Source organism: Panthera onca, chromosome E3 (genome assembly GCF_046562875.1).
Source record: "Panthera onca isolate mPanOnc1 chromosome E3, mPanOnc1 haplotype 2, whole genome shotgun sequence".
NCBI lineage: Eukaryota > Metazoa > Chordata > Mammalia > Carnivora > Felidae > Panthera > Panthera onca.
The window spans coordinates 8,857,951-8,880,172 of record NC_138354.1 but is presented as its reverse complement, the minus strand read 5'-3'; the positions used below and the strand labels follow the sequence as shown (position 1 = coordinate 8,880,172).

The 22,222-nt window shown below is 54.9% G+C and overlaps 1 protein-coding gene across 10 annotated transcripts in view; it reads right to left on the bottom strand.

Moving 5' to 3' along the window:
- Positions 1 to 22,222, bottom strand: part of CUX1 (cut like homeobox 1) — a 366,198-nt gene that overhangs the window by 29,330 nt on the left and 314,646 nt on the right. For 7 of the 10 annotated variants that reach the window (XM_060649257.3, XM_078440403.2, XM_060649254.3 and 4 more), the window contains 3 exons: positions 12,886 to 13,188; positions 9,266 to 9,454; positions 3,364 to 3,628 (listed from right to left, as the gene is read on the bottom strand). The exons of the other annotated variants lie outside the window; for them this stretch is intronic. In XM_060649257.3, coding sequence (XP_060505240.2) covers positions 3,364 to 3,628; positions 9,266 to 9,454; positions 12,886 to 13,188 — 757 coding nt within the window. The remainder of the gene's footprint in view (positions 1 to 3,363; positions 3,629 to 9,265; positions 9,455 to 12,885; positions 13,189 to 22,222) is intronic. 10 annotated transcript variants of the gene reach the window in all.

Sequence of the window (22,222 nt, the reverse complement as noted above, 5' to 3'; positions counted from 1 at the left end):
GACAGGAGACATCATCTTTCCTCGCCTAGATTTGTCTCCGCGTCTGTGAGGAATATCCTCTTCTGAGCTAGAAACACCAGGTCCCGGGAGCAGAGAGCCATGTAAGGCGAGGTCTGCAGGGCGCCACGGTATTTAGGGTTCAGAAGAGTTTCTACTGGGGGACCTGTTCTTCCGGGAGGAGACCAGGTGTCCTGTGACACCCTGTTCTGGCATTCCTGGCCCTGTTCCCGGGCAAATGGTCACCCTAAGATACTTCTAATTCCTTGAGGGTGAAATGGTAAGAGGAAGCAAAGTTTTACTCTCTTGATGGGGGTGAAAATCGATCTCCAACCCCCCCTGCCCCACCACTATTCCCTGTGGGTTCCCGTGGGCAGGAGAAAAAAAAAGTCAACTTCTCCTGTTTAATTAACTCCTGCAGAATATGAGAGACATCTCCTCCCTTAGGAACTCAGTGTGTGTGTCAGGGGCCTGGATGGCTCAGTCTGTTAAGTGTCTGACTCTTGGTTTCCGCTCAGGTCACGATCTCCTGGTTTGTGGGTTCGAGCCCTGTGTCCGGCTCTGTGCTGATAATGTGGAGCCTGCTTGGGATTCTCTCTCTCTGCCCCTCCCCTGCGTACTCTCTCTCTCTCTCTCAAAATAAATCAGCATTTTAAGAAACAAGGAAAGGAACTCTGTGCATGTGTGCTAAGTGCTGCTGTGTGCCAGTTCTTGTAAGAAGCTCTGGGGTCTACCGGGCTGGTCTCTGCTGGTAGCATTTAGTTAGAAGAGCTAAAAGCCATGGAGGGGGTGTGCTCTCTGTCTGAATCTCTGCTCTGCACTCTGCCTCCCGGGTGACCCAAGTGACCTCAGTTCTTGGGGCTTTATGCCAATTCTGAATGACCTGGTGCTCACTTCTCATCTGATCTATTTTGTGGCTTATAAAATTCTTCTCAGTTCTTTTGTCAAGACCCTGCACATCTCCTACCTCTTGCAGAAGATCTTTCCAGATCTCGGCAGCTGAAGTGAATCTCTGCCCCAGGTTCTTCCGTTTGTCAGCCTGGCCAGCTTTGTTACGGTTATTTTTGCAAGAAAACATTTACTGAGCATCCACTCTAGATCTGCATCTGAGCTCATTTCCTAAGTTTTGAGGTTCTCTTCCCCCTTCTCCTCTCTCCCCCTTCTGTCTTTACTTTTGTGGTGTATGGTTGACCCTGCTGCTGTTAAACGCACACATGGGGCGTCTCCACAGTGAGCAGCTGACCACCTGTACTGTGATGGGCGTTACACAGTTGTCAGGAAGGCGAGTGACCAAAGCTAAGAAACCGGGCGAGAGCGTGCCCCGGCCAGGAGGCAGTGACTGTCGTTCAGCTGAGGCCTGTAGGGGAGGGTCTGGGGAACGAGGTGACCCCAGCAGGGCCAGGGGAAATGTTTTGGAGGTGTTTTGGGTAACAGGTGGCAACCCGACCCAGTTAACTCCGCCGTCTCCAGGGTTCCCGTGCTTGCACTGAAGTGGACGTCGCTTGGGGCGCCTGGGTGGCTCAGTCAGTTAAGCGTCCGACTCTGGCTCAGGTCATGATCTCGAGCTTTGTGAGTTCAAACCCCTCAGAGCCTGGAGCCTGCTTTGGATTCTGTGTCGCCCTCTCTCTCTCTCTCTGCCTGCCCCCCGCCCCCCCCATGCTCTGTGTGTCCCTCTCTCAAAAATCAACATTTAAAAAAAAAAGCGAACATAGTTGCAGAAGACCCAAAAGAACACATTCGAACGCACCTTTGTGTCTAGAAAGTAAAAATGGGATTGCATAACACCTGGCGGGGAGAGGCTCCGGTGACCCTCTGCCCAGGTTTCCGTTCCTTCTCCTTCATTTCACTTGTTTCCCGCTCTCAGAGCTTCCGTCCAGGTGGAGGGAGCTCCACCATTGCAACTGCTGGCCTCGCTCTGCCTCTGTTCTTATCTCGTCTGTAGACCGAGGATGAATAAGCTGGCTGTGCTCAGTTCGTGTACTGTCTTTGTCCTCGCGGGAGCCAGGCCGCGCCTGGGAGGCCGGCTGGGGACGGTGCTGCCATCGTGGCTCCCCTTGCCTGGTTCCAGCGGTCAGGCAGCAGGTCTGTCTGGCTCTCACACTAAGCTACAAATGCCTACTTAGCTTTCACCGGCAATAAAGGTACTGTTTTGGGTCCCATCTAATATTTTCAAAGTCCCCACTTTGTTTAGCACCTGGTGGGAGGGGGGGTGGTTACCAGGGCGGCTTGGGAAGCTGCAGCAGAACCTAACAGCTAAGGCAGGGCCCAGTCCGAGACACCAGTCCCTGTGGTCCCCGGCTGCTTGGGATATACTCTGTTGCCCGACACCTGTCTCAGGTGGGTAACCATGAGGGCTCCGCCCGCACTGGCCACGTGCGTGTGCTTGTCCCCTGGGTAGAACCAGGAGCCCCCGACTCAGTTTTGTTGGGCCCTAGAGACAATGATGTTCTGATGACAACCAGCAGTTTGAGACAGTCACTTCAGGGCATTAAACAAGCAGGGATTTCCATCGGGCCACCGGGAAGTCCCGGTTTCTAGCGGCAGGAAGTCTTGGTTGCAGCTACGATCGACATGCATTGTGTGTCGGTGTCATGACCTAATCCAAACATTTTACCCCAGTCGGCTTCATTCTACGGGAGAGCACTAGGCCCTAAGCTGACATGCCTCGGTCAGGTATTTAGCCTGTGTGAGTCTTATGTCTTTCATCTGTAAAATGCAGGTAAGGGGCACCTGAGTGGCTCAGTCGGTTAAGCGTCCGACTCGATTTCGGCTCAGGGCTTGATCTTCTGGTTCGTGGGATGGAGCCCCATGCCGGGCTCTGCAATGACGACGTGCAGCTTGCTTGGGATTCTCTCTCCTCTCTCTCTCTCTCTCTCTCTCTCTCTGCCTCTCCCCTCCTCGTGCACACTCTCTCTCAAAATAAATACTTGGCTCAGTGTCTGGAGATCTGGTAGGTGCTCAATAAATCTCATTAATTTGACTGGATTTAGTTCATTACGAAACAAATCAGGCTGATTTGGAAGACAATGCTGTAAAAGAACCTTTGGGTCTGCACTAAGACATGCTCGCTGCTATGGAACCACGGCCGCCTACACTCTCCCTTACAGTGATCTCGTTTTCCTGGCACAGCAGACAGACGTGGATTGTCCCTAATGACGTGATCCTCCACCTTGGGAGCTAAAAGCTCCAACGAAACATAAAAAGCCAAACTAACCGACCCAGCACCAGGCTTTCAGTCCCCAGCCCGCCAGGGCCAGGTCCCCAGCACGTCAGCCCGCTGCACCGTTCGTGGCCCTTCCCTGCGGGACAGACGGGCCGCCTCCCAAGGGCTGAGGGCGCCGAGGGCCGGACCAAGCCGGGACGTACCTGTAATTGTGGAACCAGTTGATGACGGTGCTGGTTTTCAAGTTGAGCTGGGTGGCGAGTTCCTCGATGGTTTTTGGTGACGGGTATGGCTTTTGCTGATACGCTCGCTTCAGAGCTTCCTTCTCTTCAGGAGCCAGCACCACGCGGGGTTTCTTCAGCTGGTGCTGGGGCTGCGGGCTGGCGCCCTGGCTGTAGTCGATGCCAACGGAGGGGGGCTCGCAGGGCTGGCTGTCGCTGACCGAGCTGTGCCGCCGCTTCATGTAGGCTGAGGGAGGGAGAGAAGGCGGATTGAGGTGCAGGCCCAGCCGGGAGATGAGCCCGGGCCCCTGACTCCCAAGAGCGCCACGGGGCGCTGCCGGCTCACACTCGTGTGTACGTCGTGGCAGCCGGCCGTTCGGCCCTGCTCTTCCAAGAGCGTCTCGGAACCCCTGGGCCAGAACCTTTCTGAAACCTAGCCCACGTTCGCCAAGCGCCTGCTCTGTGGGAATACGACGTTGCCGGCTGGCCCTGCCTGGCGGCTCAGTGGGGGACGCGGGGAAGCGTGCCGGCGACCCCGGGGAAGCGCGGTGAGGGAGATACCAAGGGAGGGAGGTACCCAGCTCAGCCCGGGGAGGGGTCAAGGGAGGCTTCCCAGGAGAGATGGTGTTTAAGCTGGATCTTGAAGGCCAAGGGTGATTAACCAGAAAAAGAGAGGATGAGGTGGGAGGCGGTAGGAGACTGTTCCGGAAAGTGGGACCGGCAGGTGTAAAAAAGAGGGCACAAGGGCACGAGACGGCACAATTCCAGAGTGTGTATGTGTGTGAGCGTGCGCGTGCCCGCGTGCGCCTGGGGTGTGGAGGGGGAAGGAGGAGCCGGAGAGACGGGCAGTGCCGGGGTAGGCTGGACGTTTGGACTTTACCTCAGAGGCAGAGGGAAGGAACGAAAAGGTTTTAGTCGGGAATGGTCTGATCAGCCGCATGCGTTTCGGAAAGGCTGCTCTGGCTGCAGTTTGGAGGACCGAGCGGATGGCAGGGCTGGCAGGAAGGTGCTCCGTTAGGAGGTAAGAATGAAAAAGACCTGAACTGGGGCAGTGGTGGTGGGACTGGAGAAAAGTCCAGAGGGTGTGGAGATGGAAAGGGCCAGAGCTGACAGGACGGTGGGGGGAGGGGGGGGACTGACGCAGGAGGGGCTGAGGAGGGCGGAGGAGCCCCCGGTCCCAGGCTGGGAAGTGAGGAGGGTGCTCGGGTCTCTGGGTTGGCGCCACGGAAGAAGGGAGAAGACGGTGGCTCGTCTTGGAATTGTGGAGTCGGAGGGGTCTCTGGGTTGCCCACCTGGAGATGGCCTGTGGGCAGTGAGACAGGTAGGTAGGAAGCCTAGAAGAATGGCTGGGCCAGAGAGAGGGATCTTGGATCACAAGAACACAAACTGTGGTCGTGGTCCGTGCCGTCGGTGAGAAAGATGGGGGCTGGGAACGGAACCCTGGGACATCCACAGGCAGAGAGCACCCCCACGAAGAAGCAGCCACGAGGGATCCAGAGATGGGAGGAAAACCAGGAGACAACGGTGGGAGAGAGGATGAGATCTACAGTGTCAGTGCTGCAGTGAGTCTGACAAGGACCCCGGAGACCCTCTGGCTTTAGGAGATAACCAGAGACCGGGGGGAGCAGGCAGAGCAGGGCTGTGGGAGCAGAAGAATCCAGGTGGCTGTAGGCCGAGTACCGAACGGGAGGTGACGAGGTGAAGGCAGTGAGCACGAGTTGCTATTTTAAGACGCCTGAATGTAAAAGAACAGCGAGAGACAGGATAGTTTCTAGAAGGGCCGAGGGTGGATCTGAAGCTGAGAGCGAGCTGATCGTGTTTCCAAGCGGAGGGGCGAGAGCTGGCGGTACAGGTGAGAGAGATGATCGCTGCAGGTGCACCAGAATGGCGTCTGAACAGGACAGGCGGGGAGGGCTGGAGGTACAGACGAGCTTAGAGGGGCTGTGGCGGGGAAGGCTGGTGGCTGGCGTTTTCCTGCTGAAGTAGGAAGGCAGGAGTGATGATCGGAAGTGATGGGAAAGGAAGGAGTCTTGGAGGGGTAGAGGAGAGCGGTGGAGAAAACAGGCAGAGCACGGACCCGAGGTTGGGATCTGCAGGGGGACGGGGAATGGGAAGGCGGGAGAGAGACGGCTGTGTCTGGGACAATGGCAGGAGGAGGTAAGGGTACCAGGTAGCAAAATGATGGGGACAAGGGTGGGAACAGGGATCGGCGGGCCTGGAGGCAGAATGAGCCATGAAACATGAGAGGCATGGAAAGACAGAAGGACAGCAGAACGTGGTCAGGGGGTGGGGTGCCTGAATTTAGTCTCTGAGAAGTAGAGTAGTCGTGGGTGACAGCAAGACTTGGGGAAAAGCCCATGGTTAAGGAGATCAAAGAACTTGAGGCCTGGCCCTGGACGGGGTCTGAGGGTCTTAAAACACCCCTGAATGAGGTGGGACGTGGGTACGGAGGAAGGCAGCAATCCAGGGGCCATGGTCTTGAGAAAAAGTCCAGTAGCGCGGGGCGGGGGGGGCGGCTGGAGGGGGCTCGGCGCTTCAGGGAACATGCACCTGCCCTGGGGGACTTGTCCTTGCCCTTGCTTTTGGGGACAAGCAGGGTCCTTGTGCCCTTGATATGGCTTTTTACTGTGGAAGGACTGCAGGGGGGAGCAGTGGGCAGCAGTGAAGTAAAGGGGACGTGCCTTCAGATTCAAGTTCTCTGTTCTCTCTGTGCTGTTGGGGCTTCATCTGCCCCGTCTGTCCTTATGCATCACCTGTCCCCAGCTATGCTTCAAGTTAAAACCCATTCGGGTTTGAGCCAATAAGTCCTCCATAGTGATCTTTCTAGTGGATTAGCTTGGTTGGAATAGAGTCTGCAAATCCTTGAAAACTTCTTAAAACTGATGGAAGATGGGAGGTAATATTATTGAATAGGAGGAGCGGAGTGGCCAACATCTGGGACGGGATCCTCCCACGTATGCGGTGGGAGAGGGGTCATTGCCGCCCCTGCGTACAGGGGAAGAAACCGAGGCCCGGAGAAGCGAAATGCTGGGCTTCAGGTCACACGGCTGGTAAGTGACAGGACTGAGGTCTGACCCAAGTCCGTGCTGGGCAGTGCTGCTTGCCTTGAGCTGCCTGATGGTGGCCAGTGCCCCGGCCCTGCAGCACGGGAGCCACCCTTCAGCAGCACTGATGTTCAGGTCTCAAAAAAATGTTACAGGAGAAGACTATGGATTGTCAGGGTCCATCTGTAGCCGCCAGGAAGAGATACTGATGAGCTAGCCCACGCTGTACGGGCGCACGTCTGGGGGCTGGTGGCTGTGTGGACAGGTTGGTTCAAGGGCCGTCTCGTGAAGGGACGGAAAGCAGAAGGCAGATCAGGATGGAGACAAAAGTTTATGAAGAAGGAAAAAGAGCAATAAAAGATTGGAGCTAACGGGAGAAGCAGCAAAATCTTTCTGGAAGAGAGGGAAGCATGACGCACGTGCGAACCCCCTAGTCTGGATCACCCGGTGCTCACTTTTTCATAGAGTCCAGCCTGGGAGCATGATGGACTTTCATCTGCTTTAGAGGAACCCAACTTATTTTAAAAACTGTGACATACGGAGCACTTAGGTGTGCTGGTGGTTAAGTTCCGTACATTCTTTCTAATGCTCACAAACCTGGAGGAGGTCATATTACCATCCCCTTTCTACAGCTGCAGAAACTTAGACTAAGGAGTTACTTAACTAACTTGCCATTTTGTGACTGACCTAGGACACAGCTGAGAAGGCAAATCTTCCCCCAAAGAAAACGAAAATCATACTGTCAGTGGCCAGAAAATGAGCCTGGTAAGCCGGCCGCTGCCACTGGGTGGACGGCCGGTCATCGGCAGAAATCCCAGGGGAGTGCTGTGCTCGGGGTCACCCACTGTGGTGAAGGCTCCTCCAGTGAGCATCCCCACTAGAGGGAGAAGACAGTGGGGCCACAGCCGCTTTTCGGGAACTTGGGACGTGGGGAGGGGCCTGGGCCTGGCTGAAACAGTAACTCCTTTGTAACACAAGATGGCGCCCAGAGCCCGTGCGGAAAGAAGGAGGCCTGTGCCGCCCCCCAGAGATCTACCTGTGGGGGCAAGGGTCCTTTCCTAGTGGCCTAGGAGAAGCACGCCAGGGAGGTACAACCAGGGCTGTCCCCCTCCTGACACCTGCAGCGACGGGAGGCTGTGCAGGAGGTGGCCTCGGAGGGCCGGCCACAGGGAGGGGTTCCCCAGCACAGGGCGCAGCAGCCTCATGGAGCTCAAGGTGGCAGGCCCCGCCCCTTGACAGCGCAGAGAGCTCTAACATTGCTTGGGTGAGCACTGATAAGTGTCGCAACTCGGTGACGGATATATGGGGTTCACGATGCCATTCTACGTCTTTATTTGAAATTTCCCCAAGGGGGAAATGTTAAAAAAACCTTTGGGGGTGATGCGGCACCAGGCGTCACATCATGTGCAGCTGCCCAAAGGGTCGCGGCCTATGTCAGAGCCGTGGCCTACACACCGGGAGGCAGGCCAGGGTCCACTGGAGGGCCCTGGGTGGGGTGGAAGGCTGCTGCCTGGGCACAGGGCCCCAGTGTGGCTGATTCTGGACAGAAGGCCGCACAACACACATCTGAGAGCACCAGCTTCAGAGCCTGATGGCCCGTGAGTGCGGGTGCCGGCTCCCTACTTATTAGGCCAGCGGTTGAAAGCAGACAAGTCTCATAACGCGAGGGCCTCATCTCTCCTGGATGATATGCCTACGCTAGACAGAGCTGTGTGGACTGAGTCAAGTTTGGGCACCGCGCCAAACAGGAGGCCCTCAGGACCCGAAGTCTCCGTCCTTAGACAAGGCCTGACCCCACAGAGCTCTGGGAAGAGACGTCAGAGGTGCCTGCTTCCTCCTGGAGCTCCAGCCCTGGCTGGGTGACAACAGTGCCACTAGGCCGGCGGCGAACAGCAGACTGCCTTGGTGAACTCGGGACGCAAGCCTGGGCTTGGTGCCTGGCCCCCGGCTCAGACACGCACGCCGCAGCCACGTGGGTGGGTGGTGCCTCGTTCCCACATCTGAGGGACTCGGGTTCGACCACTCCGTGAGCTCAGGCCACCGTGCCCTCCGCGGGGAGGAGCAGCAGGTACCAGTACAGGCCAGGAGACAGAGAAGACATTCCTTGCCACCACCAAGGTGCCCCTGCTTTGGGATTTCTCCCGTGTTGTGGCCTCCGGGGTGCGGGAAGGATGCCGATCAGCATCCGAGAGGGCTCCAGATGCGCACGGAAAGAACAGCCACGCTTGGCCCTCAAGGAGGCTAATCCCACGCAGCCCCACAGCCCATAAAGTAACAGCAAGAGGGATCTGTTCTGGCTGGAATGTGCTCTTCCGGTGACCAGGCGGGGTGACCTTAATGGAGGCACCTGGCTTCTCTGAACGCGGGTTTCCTTATCTACAAATGTGTTTATAAATGAGCTTTCCGATAAGACGGGAGACGGAAGGCCCTGGCTGGTGGTCCACATGCAAGAGACAGAGCTCCCCAGGCGCCCAGCAAGGCAAAGACAAGAAACAAATGGGCCGCCACCGAGTGCTGTGACGCTCGCTTCTTGGTGGCCTGAAACAAGGGCTACGCTGACCGCCAGGGCGACCATGAGGAACTCTCAGAGTGCCCCCATCAATGCTAAAACGTATTTGGGTTCAGTCGGCTGGGTAGAAAAGTCACACACCTTCCCAGTCCTCTTAGGTACTCCTCCGTTGATAATTGTCAGAAGAGACCCCCCCCCCCCACCTCCCCCTCCGCCTGAGGGCCCTTCGGCCACAGATCAGTGCTCTTCGCTGCTCTGGGCGAAGGCTTTAGAAGCGCCGGCGCGTCTGTACACGAGAAAGCAACGAGCCGGGGCAGGCGCCGGGGCTTACCTTTCTTTTCCATCCGTTTCATGTCCATCAACTTCTCCACGTTGTTGGGGTCATTCAGCCATAGCTGCATCCGGACGAAGGGCTCCCGTCCCTTCAGACTGAGCTTGTGCCAGGGTTTTGGGCGAGCAAGGAGGTCGGAGACGGAGCCTTGGGTGAGCCCCAAGATGGTCTCCCCAAATAAGCGCTGACCTGGCGAGAAAACGGAACGGAGAGAGACGTCACTACAGAGACCCAGGGATCTGGAAGGACAAGGTTAAATGCAGGCACGGGTTGAAAGACCCAGAGTCTGGTCAGCTGGGTCCCGCCTCGGAGCGAGCGCTTGTTAGAAAGAGCTCTTCAGCCAGACTTGTGACGAACTCCACTGGTGACGGAGACAGTATCACTCCCGCGTGCTGCTGGCACACAACGACGTCTCTCGCAAAAAAGCCTTCAGGCTCTGGAGGCACCGAGGCCTGGATGACACCGGTAGCGCTTATCAGAGGTGGTTAATCCCTCACCCAAGCTCAGGAGGTTAATAGCGCACGGGGAGCCCTCTCTTATACAACCTCAAACCACAGGGCTGTCTGGCTCCTTTCACGATTAGCAAGGTTATCCGGTCTTGCTGAGAAAACAGGCCACTTGACCCAAGGTCACAGCAGGAAAGAGAAGGAGAAAGAGCCCCTTAGCGCCGTTTTTCTGAAAAGCAGGCCATTTCCAATTCTAAAGTCTATTCCCGCAGTCTCAGCTGCCTCTGCTGACTGGAGCTCAAAGGCGATGGCAACCCCTTCCTCGAAGCCTTTTCTCCGAGGCCGTGGTGGGCAGCCCGCTCCCCAGGCCGATCAGAGGGAATTCTGCTCTGGAGAGCACAGCGACACCAGGGCTGCTGGGTTCGTCAGAGGCTTCAAGAGAAAATTTCTCTTCTCTGAGAGCCATTCAGCCTCGGGTGAAGAGGGGCCGGCACTTTTGAAGGCGCAAATGAGAATGCGGCACAACCTGAATGACCAGATGGGTTCGGAACGTGACTAACAGGACTTATTAGGCGGAAATGGAGACTGGGATCAGACAGGCCGGCGCTGGGTACCACACAGAGTAGGGAACATGACACCTGGGTCCCCGAGCCGCAGGGTGACCGCGGATGACAGGCTCATGGGCTCCCGTCTTCGAGAGGGCACCACCACCCCCTCAGCTCCCAGGGCAGGTGTGAGCAACGGTGGAGTACCTCCTTGTAAAAAAGCGGGGCTTCAGGGGCTCCCGGGGGGCTCAGCGAATTAAGCGTCTGACTTCAGTTCAGGTCGTGATCTCACGGTTCGGGAGTTCCAGCCCCGCCTCGGGCTCTGTGCTGTCAGCACAGAGCCCGCTTTGGATCCTCTGTGTCCCTCTGTCTCTGCCCCTCCCCTACTCGCACGCACGCACCCTCTTTCTCTCAAAAATAAACGTTAAGAAAAAAGAGCAGGCCTTCAAGTGGAAGTCTACAGCCCGGAAAGCACTGGATTTGAGATATTATTATTTTTTGTTTCCATCATTTTCACTTAGGGATACATTTACCGATTTCGTAAACCTGTGGTTCCCTGCATTTCAAACTCATAGGGCCTATAAGCGTCCTAAGTCCTCACCAGATTTTTGCTGTGGTAGTTTTAAATAAATTCTATCTAATTCTCATCTGGCAAATGAATCTCATTTACATTCCAAGGAGCTTGGGATGGTCAGGAAAGTGGATATATGTATACACGGCTAGTTACTACTTGCTTGACCCACCCAGTTGTATGGTGGGGGGGATTATTCTTGGAAACCTGTACTGCTTCTAGAGCTTTCGCAGCGGTGGCTCTCAATCATTTTTGGGTCACAGACCCACTTGAGAACCCGAGGGATGCTACCTACCCTCTCCCGATAAAATGTGTGCACGCACATACTCTGCTTATGATTTCCAGAGACTGACCCCCGAACGTCTCAAGATCTCAAGCCAGAGGTTGAGGACGCCTGGGTCTGACAGCTGCATAATTCAGCGGTAATTTGGCCCCCTCAGTCCCCACTCAGAGACCCCCAGCAGGGGAGATGGGCTCTTCCTCGGAGAAGCTAGGACCGGCTAGAGCTACCACTGTGCTGGCTTCTCAGCTCCACGGTGGCGCTGCTCCGGAGCTCTTCCGGAAGTTCCTGCTCTAAGAGGAGGCAGTTATCTCTCTGGAGAAGTTTCACCCCTGAGAGCACTGATTTACGCATCACACGGCATTGGCGGTACATGCCCAACACCGGCTGAAACTCCAGCAAGGATGGAGACACGGACGGGAAGGCCAAGGTGGAGGCTTTCATGCTCGTGATCTCACGACTGCGACCTTGCAACTTAGCAGTGGGCTCACGGCAGAGTTGTCTTCAGCCGCTTGCCCACATTTACAGAAAACGACACTTCCTGTGAGGGGGTGGGCGGCAATAAGATATCGGGCCTGCTTCTATGGACTCGTGATGGGACTGTAAGGTAGGGGAGGACCCAGGTCTAGGAATCCCTGAATATTTCGATCATTGATGAACATATGGGGCTTCACAGCCATTTCATTTTTGTGAATTAACTTCATTAAAAACGTTCCCAGCTGACACCGCTTCTTCCCTTGTTCTGGTTTGCACAAGCGGTGGGGTAGAGAACCTCAACCAGGCAAGCTGGCCCCCTAACCCCCCCACCACACAAACTTCCCCGGACTTCATTGCTCCTTCCTTCTTGTGCTATCCCCTGGGAGAAACAGACACGCAGGGCCCCTCCGCAAATTCCAGCCGCTCTTCGGGGCTGTCTTAACACGCACCGCACACAACACTCTTCCTTCCGTTGACCTTTACACTCGGGAAGTAAGGACAGAGTGTTTGGGGACGGGCTGTTTCCATTCTCTGGGTGTCTACGACCAGGAGAATCCCATCTGGTCAATGCTGTACCATGGGGGCACGGAAGTTTAAAATGACCAAACACTCTTAATATTCCGACAGACAAAGCCACCGCCCGTGTGCCCCAGAGGCTTCAGAGAGAGCTGCCTCGGGTGGGGCACGCACGAAGCAAAATGGCCTGGGTCTGGGGCTGAGCCCCAGTGAGAGGGGTGGTGAACTCCGTTCCACCGAGGCTACTGCCTCCCAGTGGAGGGCCTGGGGAAGGGAGCCGGCTTCCTGGAGCAGCAGGGAGGACAGTAATAGACTATCAGCTGCCAGGCGCGGTGCGAAGCAATGGCTTCTGCTCATAAGCCCCCGTCGGGCATTGCCGTCCCAGATTTACAGGGGAGGCTCTGAGAGTGGCTTGCTCAGGATCACAGACACAGTCAGAGGAAGAGCCGAGACGTGAACCCCGTCTGTGGATTCTTCCAGTATGCCATCGGGATGCTGCTCCCGCCCGGCAGCGCCCGTGAGGACCGGGGAGTTGCACCGGGCATGCCCTGGTCAGGGCGCACGGGCGTTGGCTGAGACGTCCTGGTGGGCGCGCCACCAGGTCCCAGCAGGCTGGGACCGACCGCCCTCGGGAGCCCTGGTATTCACAACTGGAGGGTGTTTTATGTCCTTAGCGATGGCTTACAAACGTTTAAACTCACTGGCTGGTCCCTGCACCCATTCTTCCAGAAACCACCAGGAAGCCACCCGCCGCCCCCAGCGTGGCAGCCGGAGAGGGCACCTACCGAGGTTGTTGTCTGTCAGCACCTCCTTGACTCTCTTGGTTATGCCGTAGGTGTCCAGCTCGGGAGACATGGCCACCAGCTCTTGAATGCTGAGGGCCGAGTGTCCGGAGAGAGGCAGTGGCGTGGCGGGCTGGGAGTCTGAGGCGGGCGGGTCGCTGGGCTCCGGAGGCTTGCCGTCCTTATTCGTCTCAATGGGGGGACAGGGCTGTTGGACCAGTTCGGTCAAACTCTTCACTGATTCGCTAGAGCTCATCGGCGACTCGGGCGCAGGGCTGCAGCTGGCAGAGGTCTTTGGAGTGCTTTCTGTAATGAAAGGACACGAAAATCTGAGGCTGAAAATAGCTGTCTCTCACCATGAGCATTACTTTCCTTACCCAGGAAATACATTAAACGCCTGTGCAAGAAGACAGCATGGCGAGCTATTGGGTCTATGGCCTGAGAGAAACTTCATCTTCTGCATTAAAAAATGAAAAAACAAACAAACAAACAAACAAGAACCCTGAAAACCGCAACAGAAGAAAAACTAGAGGTTTGAACAAAAGGGATCTGAAGGCTTAAGACAAGGGCATCCTGTTGCGAAACTGCTGTCGTATTAACCATGGGCCATCACGGTCATGACGTCTTCTGGCGGGACCCCGTGATTCCAGAATTCAGAAGTCCCTCGGCTAAATTATAATCTGCATCTTATATTCTGTCCCTAATTTTCAGAACAAAATGAACGGGTGGATTATTTTAAATGAGGGCGGCCCACGACGTGTGGTTAGGAAGGCCCCAGAAGAGGAGACCTAAGGCCTCGGCCGCTGGCCCCAGGGGGGCCCCCCCCCGTGCTGAGTCCTGGGACTCCCTGTGGGTTCTTGCTGTGATCCCAGAGGGCTCTCCACAGCACCCAGCCTGGAGGGGACCGACAGAAGAGAAGCACTCACTCTGCTCCCTGTCAAACCCCAGGATGTGCTTCTGAAGGCCAAGCTCTGTCACACACGCTGGCACTGGGAGAGATGGGGCCAGAGTGGCAGTCGGGTCTCCACGCTCTCCCTTCTGTCCTGGTCCGGGCGCCCAGTAGGGAGCGCCACCCCGTGCCACCCGTGAAACCCAGCCTCCATCGGAGTCCTAGGATGTCTGGAATGAAGGCTTTGGCCATTTCCTAATTACCAAATACACAGAAAGGCTGTGTCCGGGAGGAAAACTCAGAGTGAGATAGCGCTAAGGTCCTATTCGAGGTAAAGTCAGCTGATGGCTTGGTGTCTTGGGACAGGCTCCCTCTCGCCGCCTCCCATCAAGCCTGGCACGTAGCAAGAGCCCATGTGCCACGTGTGAGGGGCCAGGCCAGGTCCTGTCACTTGGGCTGTATGGCCTCAGAGAGATAAGTCTCAGGAAGCAGGCCCCTCATGGGACATCAGAGCACCTGGGTGGCCCCCAAAACACTCGCTGCCTGATTAGACAAAACGTAACGTGGAGTAGTGACTGAATTTCAATTGGCCATAGAAGTGGAGTGTCCTTTGCTGGACATGTCACATCCAAGATAGCGACCTGGATCAGACGCAGGGTAACGACCTATTCTGAACTCAACGAGACGGGAGATGTATTCTGAATACAAGGGATGTTTTGTGTGAATACCTAGAAAAAATCCCAAATGAAACAACTTCAATTCAACCAGTGAACCTGTTCATTATCCTAAACAGGACGAGGGTTCCACCATCACATAAACCTGTGTCCTCAACCCGGAAATTCTGGTTTAAAAAAAAAAAAAACCAAACACAAAACAACCCGCTGGTTTGTAAAAGATGTAAAAGAGCTAGACGTAAACAGCGGAAATGATCCGTATCAATCTTGAAGGCAATATGAATCCTACAAATCGGATTTCTTCTCTCTGCTCACCTCCGGGTCATCGTACAACTGGATATAAAACCCAGCAAACGTTATTTTTGTGTCTGAAGCAGCAAAGAAATTGTACTGTAAATTTGCCCCGATCCACCCATGCGAGGGACCGATGTGGCAGGCCATCCATCTTGCTCACTGCACACTGTCCAGGACGGCATGAGTCCCCACATGATAAACAGATTCCTTCTCAGGTTTGTGTCCTGTAACCCACAGCAAGGTCAAAAGCATGGCTGCCTGGCTAACAAACCGCACGGTGCCACCGCCTGGTGCCGGCCGAGACCCAGCTCCCGAATCCCCGGACGGCGGCGCGTTTCTTTCTCGCGGGCATTCCCGGCCAGTACTCGTGGGGATTTTTGCCACGCAGAAGCCCTGAGAGAACCGAACAGAGGCACTGGCCGCACGTTACTGGCGTCCCTCTGCGCTCCCAGCCATGGCTGCAGACAAAGGCAAGGCCCTCAAGATCAAACCCCGCCCCCCCACCCCCGCGCTGGGCCTGGAAATGTACCGGGAAAGTGCCGCTGGGCGGGTTTGCATTGGATCTCCACTCTGTGTCGAAACTGCAACTGACAACTCGAAGCGGAGTGCTCTTTCCGGGGGACGACGATTCACGGACCGACACGTGCACACACACGCCACTGCGCTCTCGGGTCACGGAAAGCAGACTGGGCCCACGTGTTTGGCTAGGCACGGACAGATGCAATGGCAAATGGCCCCGTGGGAGACGCCACAAATCCTCACGCAGAGAGCATCACGTTGGAAAGGGAGTCATTTCTTTAGAAAGCTGTTTCCAGGAAGCCCTACGCTCCAGCGGCCGGACCGGCACCACAGCGGCTAATTAACCAGAACCAAGCCCGTTTTGGTGGGAGCATCACAGAGACAGGCTCTAGAGCCCCTGGCAAGGTGGCCCGGCCCCTGGGTGCAGGAAGGACAGGTGGTTGCCTGTCCTTGATCATCTTGACAGAATAAGAAACGTTGTCAACAGAAGAGGATAGTACTTTTTTTTGTTTGTTTTCCCCCAAATCACCAAATGGAGGCCTCTGACTAAAACAATACTTTTTTTTTTTGAGAGAGAGAGAGAGAGAGAGACAGAGCACGAGCAGGGGAGGGGCAAAGAGAGAGGGAGATACAGAATCCGAAGCAGCTCCGGGCTCTAGGCTGTCAGCACAGGGCCCGAATCGGGGCTCGAGCCCACAAACCAGGAGATCATGACCTGAGCCGAAGTCGGACGCTTCACCGACTGAGACACCCAGGCGCCCCTAAACCAATACTTTCTTGAAGGAATAAGGTTTTCTTCCACTCCACGTAATTACAAGTAATTTAGAAAACAAAAAAAGGAGGAGTCCTGGGCTTGGCATTAAGATACGAACTTGGGGGTAGGGCTACCTCTGTTAGCCAGCTGTTTTAACATGAGTGGGATTCTCAACTTCTTGGAACATCCTGGTTTCCTCATCTGGAAAATGCAGACAGCGTTGTAGTGAGGAATGAACCTGGCACATGGTTAGTGCTAAGAAACAAAACCCAAGTTGGATGTTTTGGTTTTTTTTTTTTTTTTTTTCTTTTCAAAGCAGTTATTAGGGGCATCGATCGGGCTGGCTCCTTTGGAAAAGCACGTGACTCTTCATCTTGGAATTTTGAGTTCAAGCCCCACACTGGGTATAGAGATTACTTAGAAATAAAAGCTTTAGGAAAAAAAAAAAACAAAAGCAGTTATTAAATTGTATTGAAATACATTTGTTTATATAAAGGGAACCTACATTCAGTATAAATCTCCTCCTGATTACTGCTGTTTCTTCCACAGTTCCTGGTGGATACCATGGAGATAACATTCTGGCAGAGGTAAGACTGTAGGGGCATAAAGCAGATCAGGGTGGCGGGCAGGACTAGACTACAAAGGGGTCCCAGGGAATTCGGGGGGGGGGGTGGGGATGATGGGATTCTTCTGTGTCTTGATTGCCAGAACTCACGGGACACTTCCATGAGCCAAGAGTGAATTCTGCTGTATGTAAATTACACTTTGGCACCAAGTTGCTGAGGACAAAGTTCTGGAAAGAATGAGATGTCCATTCCCTTCATTCTTTCACCCGCTCCATAATCTGCTGAGTCAGGCCACTGGGCATATGGTGGTCACCTGGTCAGAGGTGGTCCTGCCCCCTTGGGGCTCATGCCTAGTGGGGAGACGGCCATTCGACAGAAGTACCTAAAGGGCAGTGGGGGTTCTGAGGTAGGACAGGGGGCAGTGGGCAGGCAGGGGACACTGATGTGGCATGAAGATCAGAGAGGTCCCCCGGGAGGGGGATGCCTCAGGTGCGCTTCAGGCACGAGCAGGAGTTAGCCAGGTGAGTCGCGAGAGGCAGGAGTGGCAAGGGAGGTGTAGACTACTCTGGACATCTGGTGGGCTGAGGCACGAGTGAAATGTCGTGTGGCAAGAATATGAAGCAAAGAGAGGCCCCCTGAGGCTGGCCGGTGCAGGGGTTTTGAACGGGCCCCGATGTCTGCTGTGACCCTCACGCACTTGGGAGCCAGGGCAAGGTCTGTTAGAAAGTGGGCCTACCCTTCACCCCAGCGGTGCTTCTCTTCTGGGGACTCAGAGCGGCCACCAGGATGTGTATTGAGGCCTCATGTGGAAGAACACAAGACTGGGAACAGGGTCCGTCGCTGGGAGACCGGGTCTCCAGATTGTGGCATGTTGATACAACATACCGCGTGCTATGTAAGCAGCGGCGAGGACGTCAGGGCTGGGGCCACACATACCGGCACCCGGGGTATGCCGGGGGAGCCCACAAAGCAAGGGACAGAATGAAACAGAGCGTAACGTTTGTGTACGTTGAGGGCCCATACGTACTTTACGTTTTGCATGGCTACGTAGATACGTAGAGGCGAGGATTTAAAATCATGCTTCCTGGAAACTGGAGCGTTTGGGTGGCTCAGCCGGTTGAGCGTCCGACTTCAGCTCAGGGTCATGATCTCACTGCTCATAGGTTCGAGTCCCGCGTCAGGCTCTGTGCTGACCGCTCAGAGCCCGCTTCAGATTCTGTATGTCCCTCTCTCTCTCTGGCCCCCCCTCCCCCGAGCATGCTCTGTCTCTGCCTCTCAAAAATGAATAAACATTAAAAAAATTTAAGGAATAAAATAAATAAAATCATGCACAGGAACGATAAACAGCAAATCCAGGAGGGGTGGCCTTCAAGGACCAATGAGATTAGGGAGAGGGATTCAACTCTATCTTTGAGGTTTTGTTTCTCTTACAAATAAAGGATTGGATGGTGGCCAAATGGTAAGGGTAAAGTTGGGTGTTGGAACATGGGTGCTTACTGCGTTATTCTGGGATTTTAAATATCACAGGCCTAATGTCAAAAAATAAGAAACCAATTCAGCTCCCTATTGCTTCAGAGGGGGAGAATGAACTTGCGAGCAGTGAGGCTGGGGCCTGGGGCCTTGTGGAGGCTGCAGTGCTGTAGGGGGAGAGCGGGCGCTGGCCCGCAAAGCAGACAGGCAGTGGGGTGGGGAGAAATATCTAGGTCCGAGACAGATGGAGGGGCTGATATGGGGAGTGGATGGAGGAAGAGGGAAGAGACAGGGGTGCTTTCCACGGTGGGGTCTGGGTACCTGGACAGAGTGCTATTCACTCTGGTGAGTGCCTTAACAGCAGGAGCCTTAACAGCAGGAGCACCTTGGGGTGGGGTGGGGTGGGAGTGAGACCGTATTAAGAAGGCTTATGTTACCATCATTTGTAAAGAGCAGCTACCACTGAAGCTAACATCATTTCTCATGCACTCCCTGTGTGCCAGGCTCTGGGCTAAGGCTCACGAGAATGACCGACTGCACTCCCCGAAAGGACCAGAAGGGACATCCATGTTCCTCTTTTCACAGATATAAGACGTCACGTTCAGCGACACAGCTGGGAACCAGTCTGTATTGATAATAGGCCACCTATATCGTGGGGCCATGCCTGCACCCGCGTGTCCTTTCGTGGCAGAAGAACCGGGCCTGCCTTCTAGGACACAGTTGCTCTGCGATCCGTGTCAACACGCGCGAGTCTCAGAAACATGGCGGTCAGGGCCAAAAAGCCAACCCACTACCGGGGTGAGGGAAGGGAACCAAAATGTAATTAGCAGCGAGAGAAGGGCATTTACACCCGGCTGCATCAAATTCTCCTGATGGCCCCGCGATGGGAATATAAATCCTGCAACTCCAGGTAGGGAAACTGAGGCTCAGACCGGCAACATGAGTTGTCCAGACCACGTTGGATGGAGAAGGATCCGAACCAGATTGAGAGAAGAAACTCTCCACATTTCCACTGTCCTTTGTCTGGCAATTACGGAAGTATAAGCATAGGCATGCTTTCATTCATTCATTCATTTGCTCGCTCGCTCGCTCGCTCGCTCAAGCATTCTGAAAGCACCCACTCTATGTCATGCACTCCGCTGGCACTGGGGATAAGTGAGAATCAGACACCCATCTTGCTTTCAAGGCATCTATAGCCAGGAGGGCGGGGACAATCGGAAATGGGTCGTCTGCATATTTGAAAAGCCCAGCCACAGAGTTCACGTATCCAATTTTGACAGCAATAGTAAGGTGTTACATTAAAAAGTGATCCATGTGGATTAGGGTTTTTTTGTTTTTTTTTCTTTTTTGCAAGGCTTCGAATCTTACACAAGAGTAGCTTGTAAGATTACAAGAAAGATACAGAAAGCAGAGACAGTGACGCGAGCCCCTATGAAACACATGAGGCATTCAGGAACTATAAAAGGATTATGAAAAATATTATATTCCAAAAACAGCAGGCAAACAACAGCTGCCTTAAGTTTCCCATACAAGCCAACTGAAAATCCTCGCCCGCCATGATTTCCAGAGACAAATCTCTCTGCAGTTTATCCGATCCACTGTTTAAATTTCCATACCCAGCCCTCTATCTGCAGTAATAATAACCCAAATTCCATTTAGTGTTCATTTGAGCAGTCAGGATAAAGTCGTTTCTTATTATCTCCCCACTGTGTAAAAAACAGCTTGAAGGTAGGAAGTCAGCAAGCATTTTCACCAAAAAGTAATTATTGTAAGTGACATTTTTACTGCTGGCATGCCATAAGGCGAACTGTGCATTCAGAAGGACAAGTTGCTGAAACAAAATGACAGGGTACTCTGTGACATTCTGACAAGAACCCAAACATTATTTAACTGGTGGCCGGTCTGATGCACTACTTTTCATTATGTCCATAGTTTAGGCTTTGAGCCCCTGCCAAGCCAGGAGATTCCAAGTGACTACAAAGACAGACAAGTATGGAAAGACGGGAGAGCGGAGGGAGAAGATGGGGGGGGGGAGTGGTTGGCCAAACGGAGCCGGGGTGCAGCGTGGTTGTGGTCCGGCACGTGGAAATGTGAGCAAGAGGGAGTCAAGGAGAAGATACAAGGGGGGTGTGGGGGAGAGGCAGAGAGTGGAAGCCGGTGGGGGACAGCAGCCTCGGCAGCTGCGGCCGCACAGTGGGGCGAGGACGTGCAGAAGGTTCTGGAGTGCCCGGTGCCGGCACCCTGGGTCCAGCGGGAGCTCTGGTGGCCTGGAAGGACCCTGCCCGGCTGCAGGCCCTCCTGGCTGACGGCGCCGACAGCCTCCAAGGCCACAATAGCGTGACCACTGGTCTGCAACACTTCTCAGTGGAGTTCGGATGTGGGTTGTGTGACGGAGCCACAGCACCCGAGCCGAAGCGTGGGGACTCCTCACTTTCCTCCAAGGGACGCACCACCCCTCTGAACAGCAAGGCTCATTTGCTCTCCTGTGTTTAGCCAGAAATCGACCAGGCCTGCACCACACCTCTTAGGATGTCCCCGACGCCACGCCCTGTCCCAGCGGCAGGGGGTGGCGTAGACGAGCTCCTCAGCCCCGATCCCTGCCTCCGGGGCTCACAGCAGACGCTCGTGGCCCCTCAGGGCTACCGCCGACTTCTCCGGGCCAGCAGAAAACGTGGAGTTGTTTGTTTTTGAGTATAAGCAGCCTTTTGATGGATTAGCACGGGCTTGAAACCAAATACATGGATACTTGAATAGATGACAGAGCTTTCCGCACGCGTCCTACCACGTCCCTGGACATTTTCTACCGAGAAAGAACCGGAAGCAATCTAACCACATACTAACCACATCCACGCTACAAAACAGCCTTCCTTCTGAGGGCCGAGGCCTGCGTCTGATACCCCAGGCGAGTAAGTTACCCATTCCCGAGGGTCTCCCCCACCCACAGGAAGGTCCATTCCCAAACAGGTGGTGGCATCGAGCATCAGCACACAGTGTCCCCTCCTTGGGCTGGCAACACGCTTCGGCTCCAAGCCAACCTTGCCTTATATCGTTGAAACTCCCAGCAAGCCTGCCAAATCATTTGTTTTTTTCCAATGGCAGAAAGGAGTAACCGGAGGAAGGTTTGGGGCAGGAACCCCTGGGGAGGACCCAGGAAAGGAAAGTGTCTCCGTCGGTCCTGGTTTCTTCTGGAATAGGGAACATCGGTGCTTTCCCTCCCACAAACCCGGATCCTACTGGGTCGCGCTGGCCAGGATAGAAGCGAGGGTGGGAAAAGACAGCAGCCCCAGCACGCGGCGGGTACTGAGCTGCGTGTGTGAACACAACATTTCTAATGCCTGCCTAAGGAACTCTTACAGTGACATTAAAGCCCACATCCTTTACTTGTTAACTGAGAAAACTAAAACAACTAAAATAAAATAAAAGCAAGGTTATTTAACTTGAGCCATGTAGAGCTTACCTCCCCAAACTTGACTTCTAGGCCACTTGAAGAGAGGGCCTGGGCTTTCCATTCAATGAGGGGGCCCTCTAAGTGCCAGGCAGGGCGCTAGGGGACGGGGGCACGGTCGTGAGCCAGGAAGACTTCATTAAGCAAGTCACGGTCACAAAGACCCTGAGACGAGGGCGGGACGGGGACGCTTGGGGGCACCGTGACCCCGAAACTGAGGCTGGGTGGGTGTGGAGGGGAGGCCGCGGTATGCCAAGGCCTGGGTGGAGAAGAGATGGGGGCCGGGTCACACACTAAGAAGGTGGGACCCTAGGGAAGGGCATGAAGCAGGGAAGGGAGTGTCCCAGCCGGAAGTGCCATCTGGGACGATGGCTCTGAGGCTTGGGCCAGGGTGGGGACTGAGGGAACGGAAAGAAAAAAATTCTGCGAGACACTTAGGAAACAGAAACTGTGTGTGTGTGTGCACGTGTGCATCTGTGCGCACACACACGAGTGTGTGTCTGGGAGGGTGCGTAAGAGGGAGAGAAGGACTGAGAAGGGCTGCCAAAGTTTGGCTCAGATGACCAGGGTTACAGGCTTGCTGTTCACCGAAAGGAGCAGTCCTGGGGAGACAAGGCTGAGTTCAAGGTTGGGTGCATTTCACTGGAGGTGGCCCTGAGTTCTTGGGTCTGGTGGTGGCGGTCCACCTGCGGTGGGAGGAGTTGGGAGGCAGACGGTCGCTGCACACGC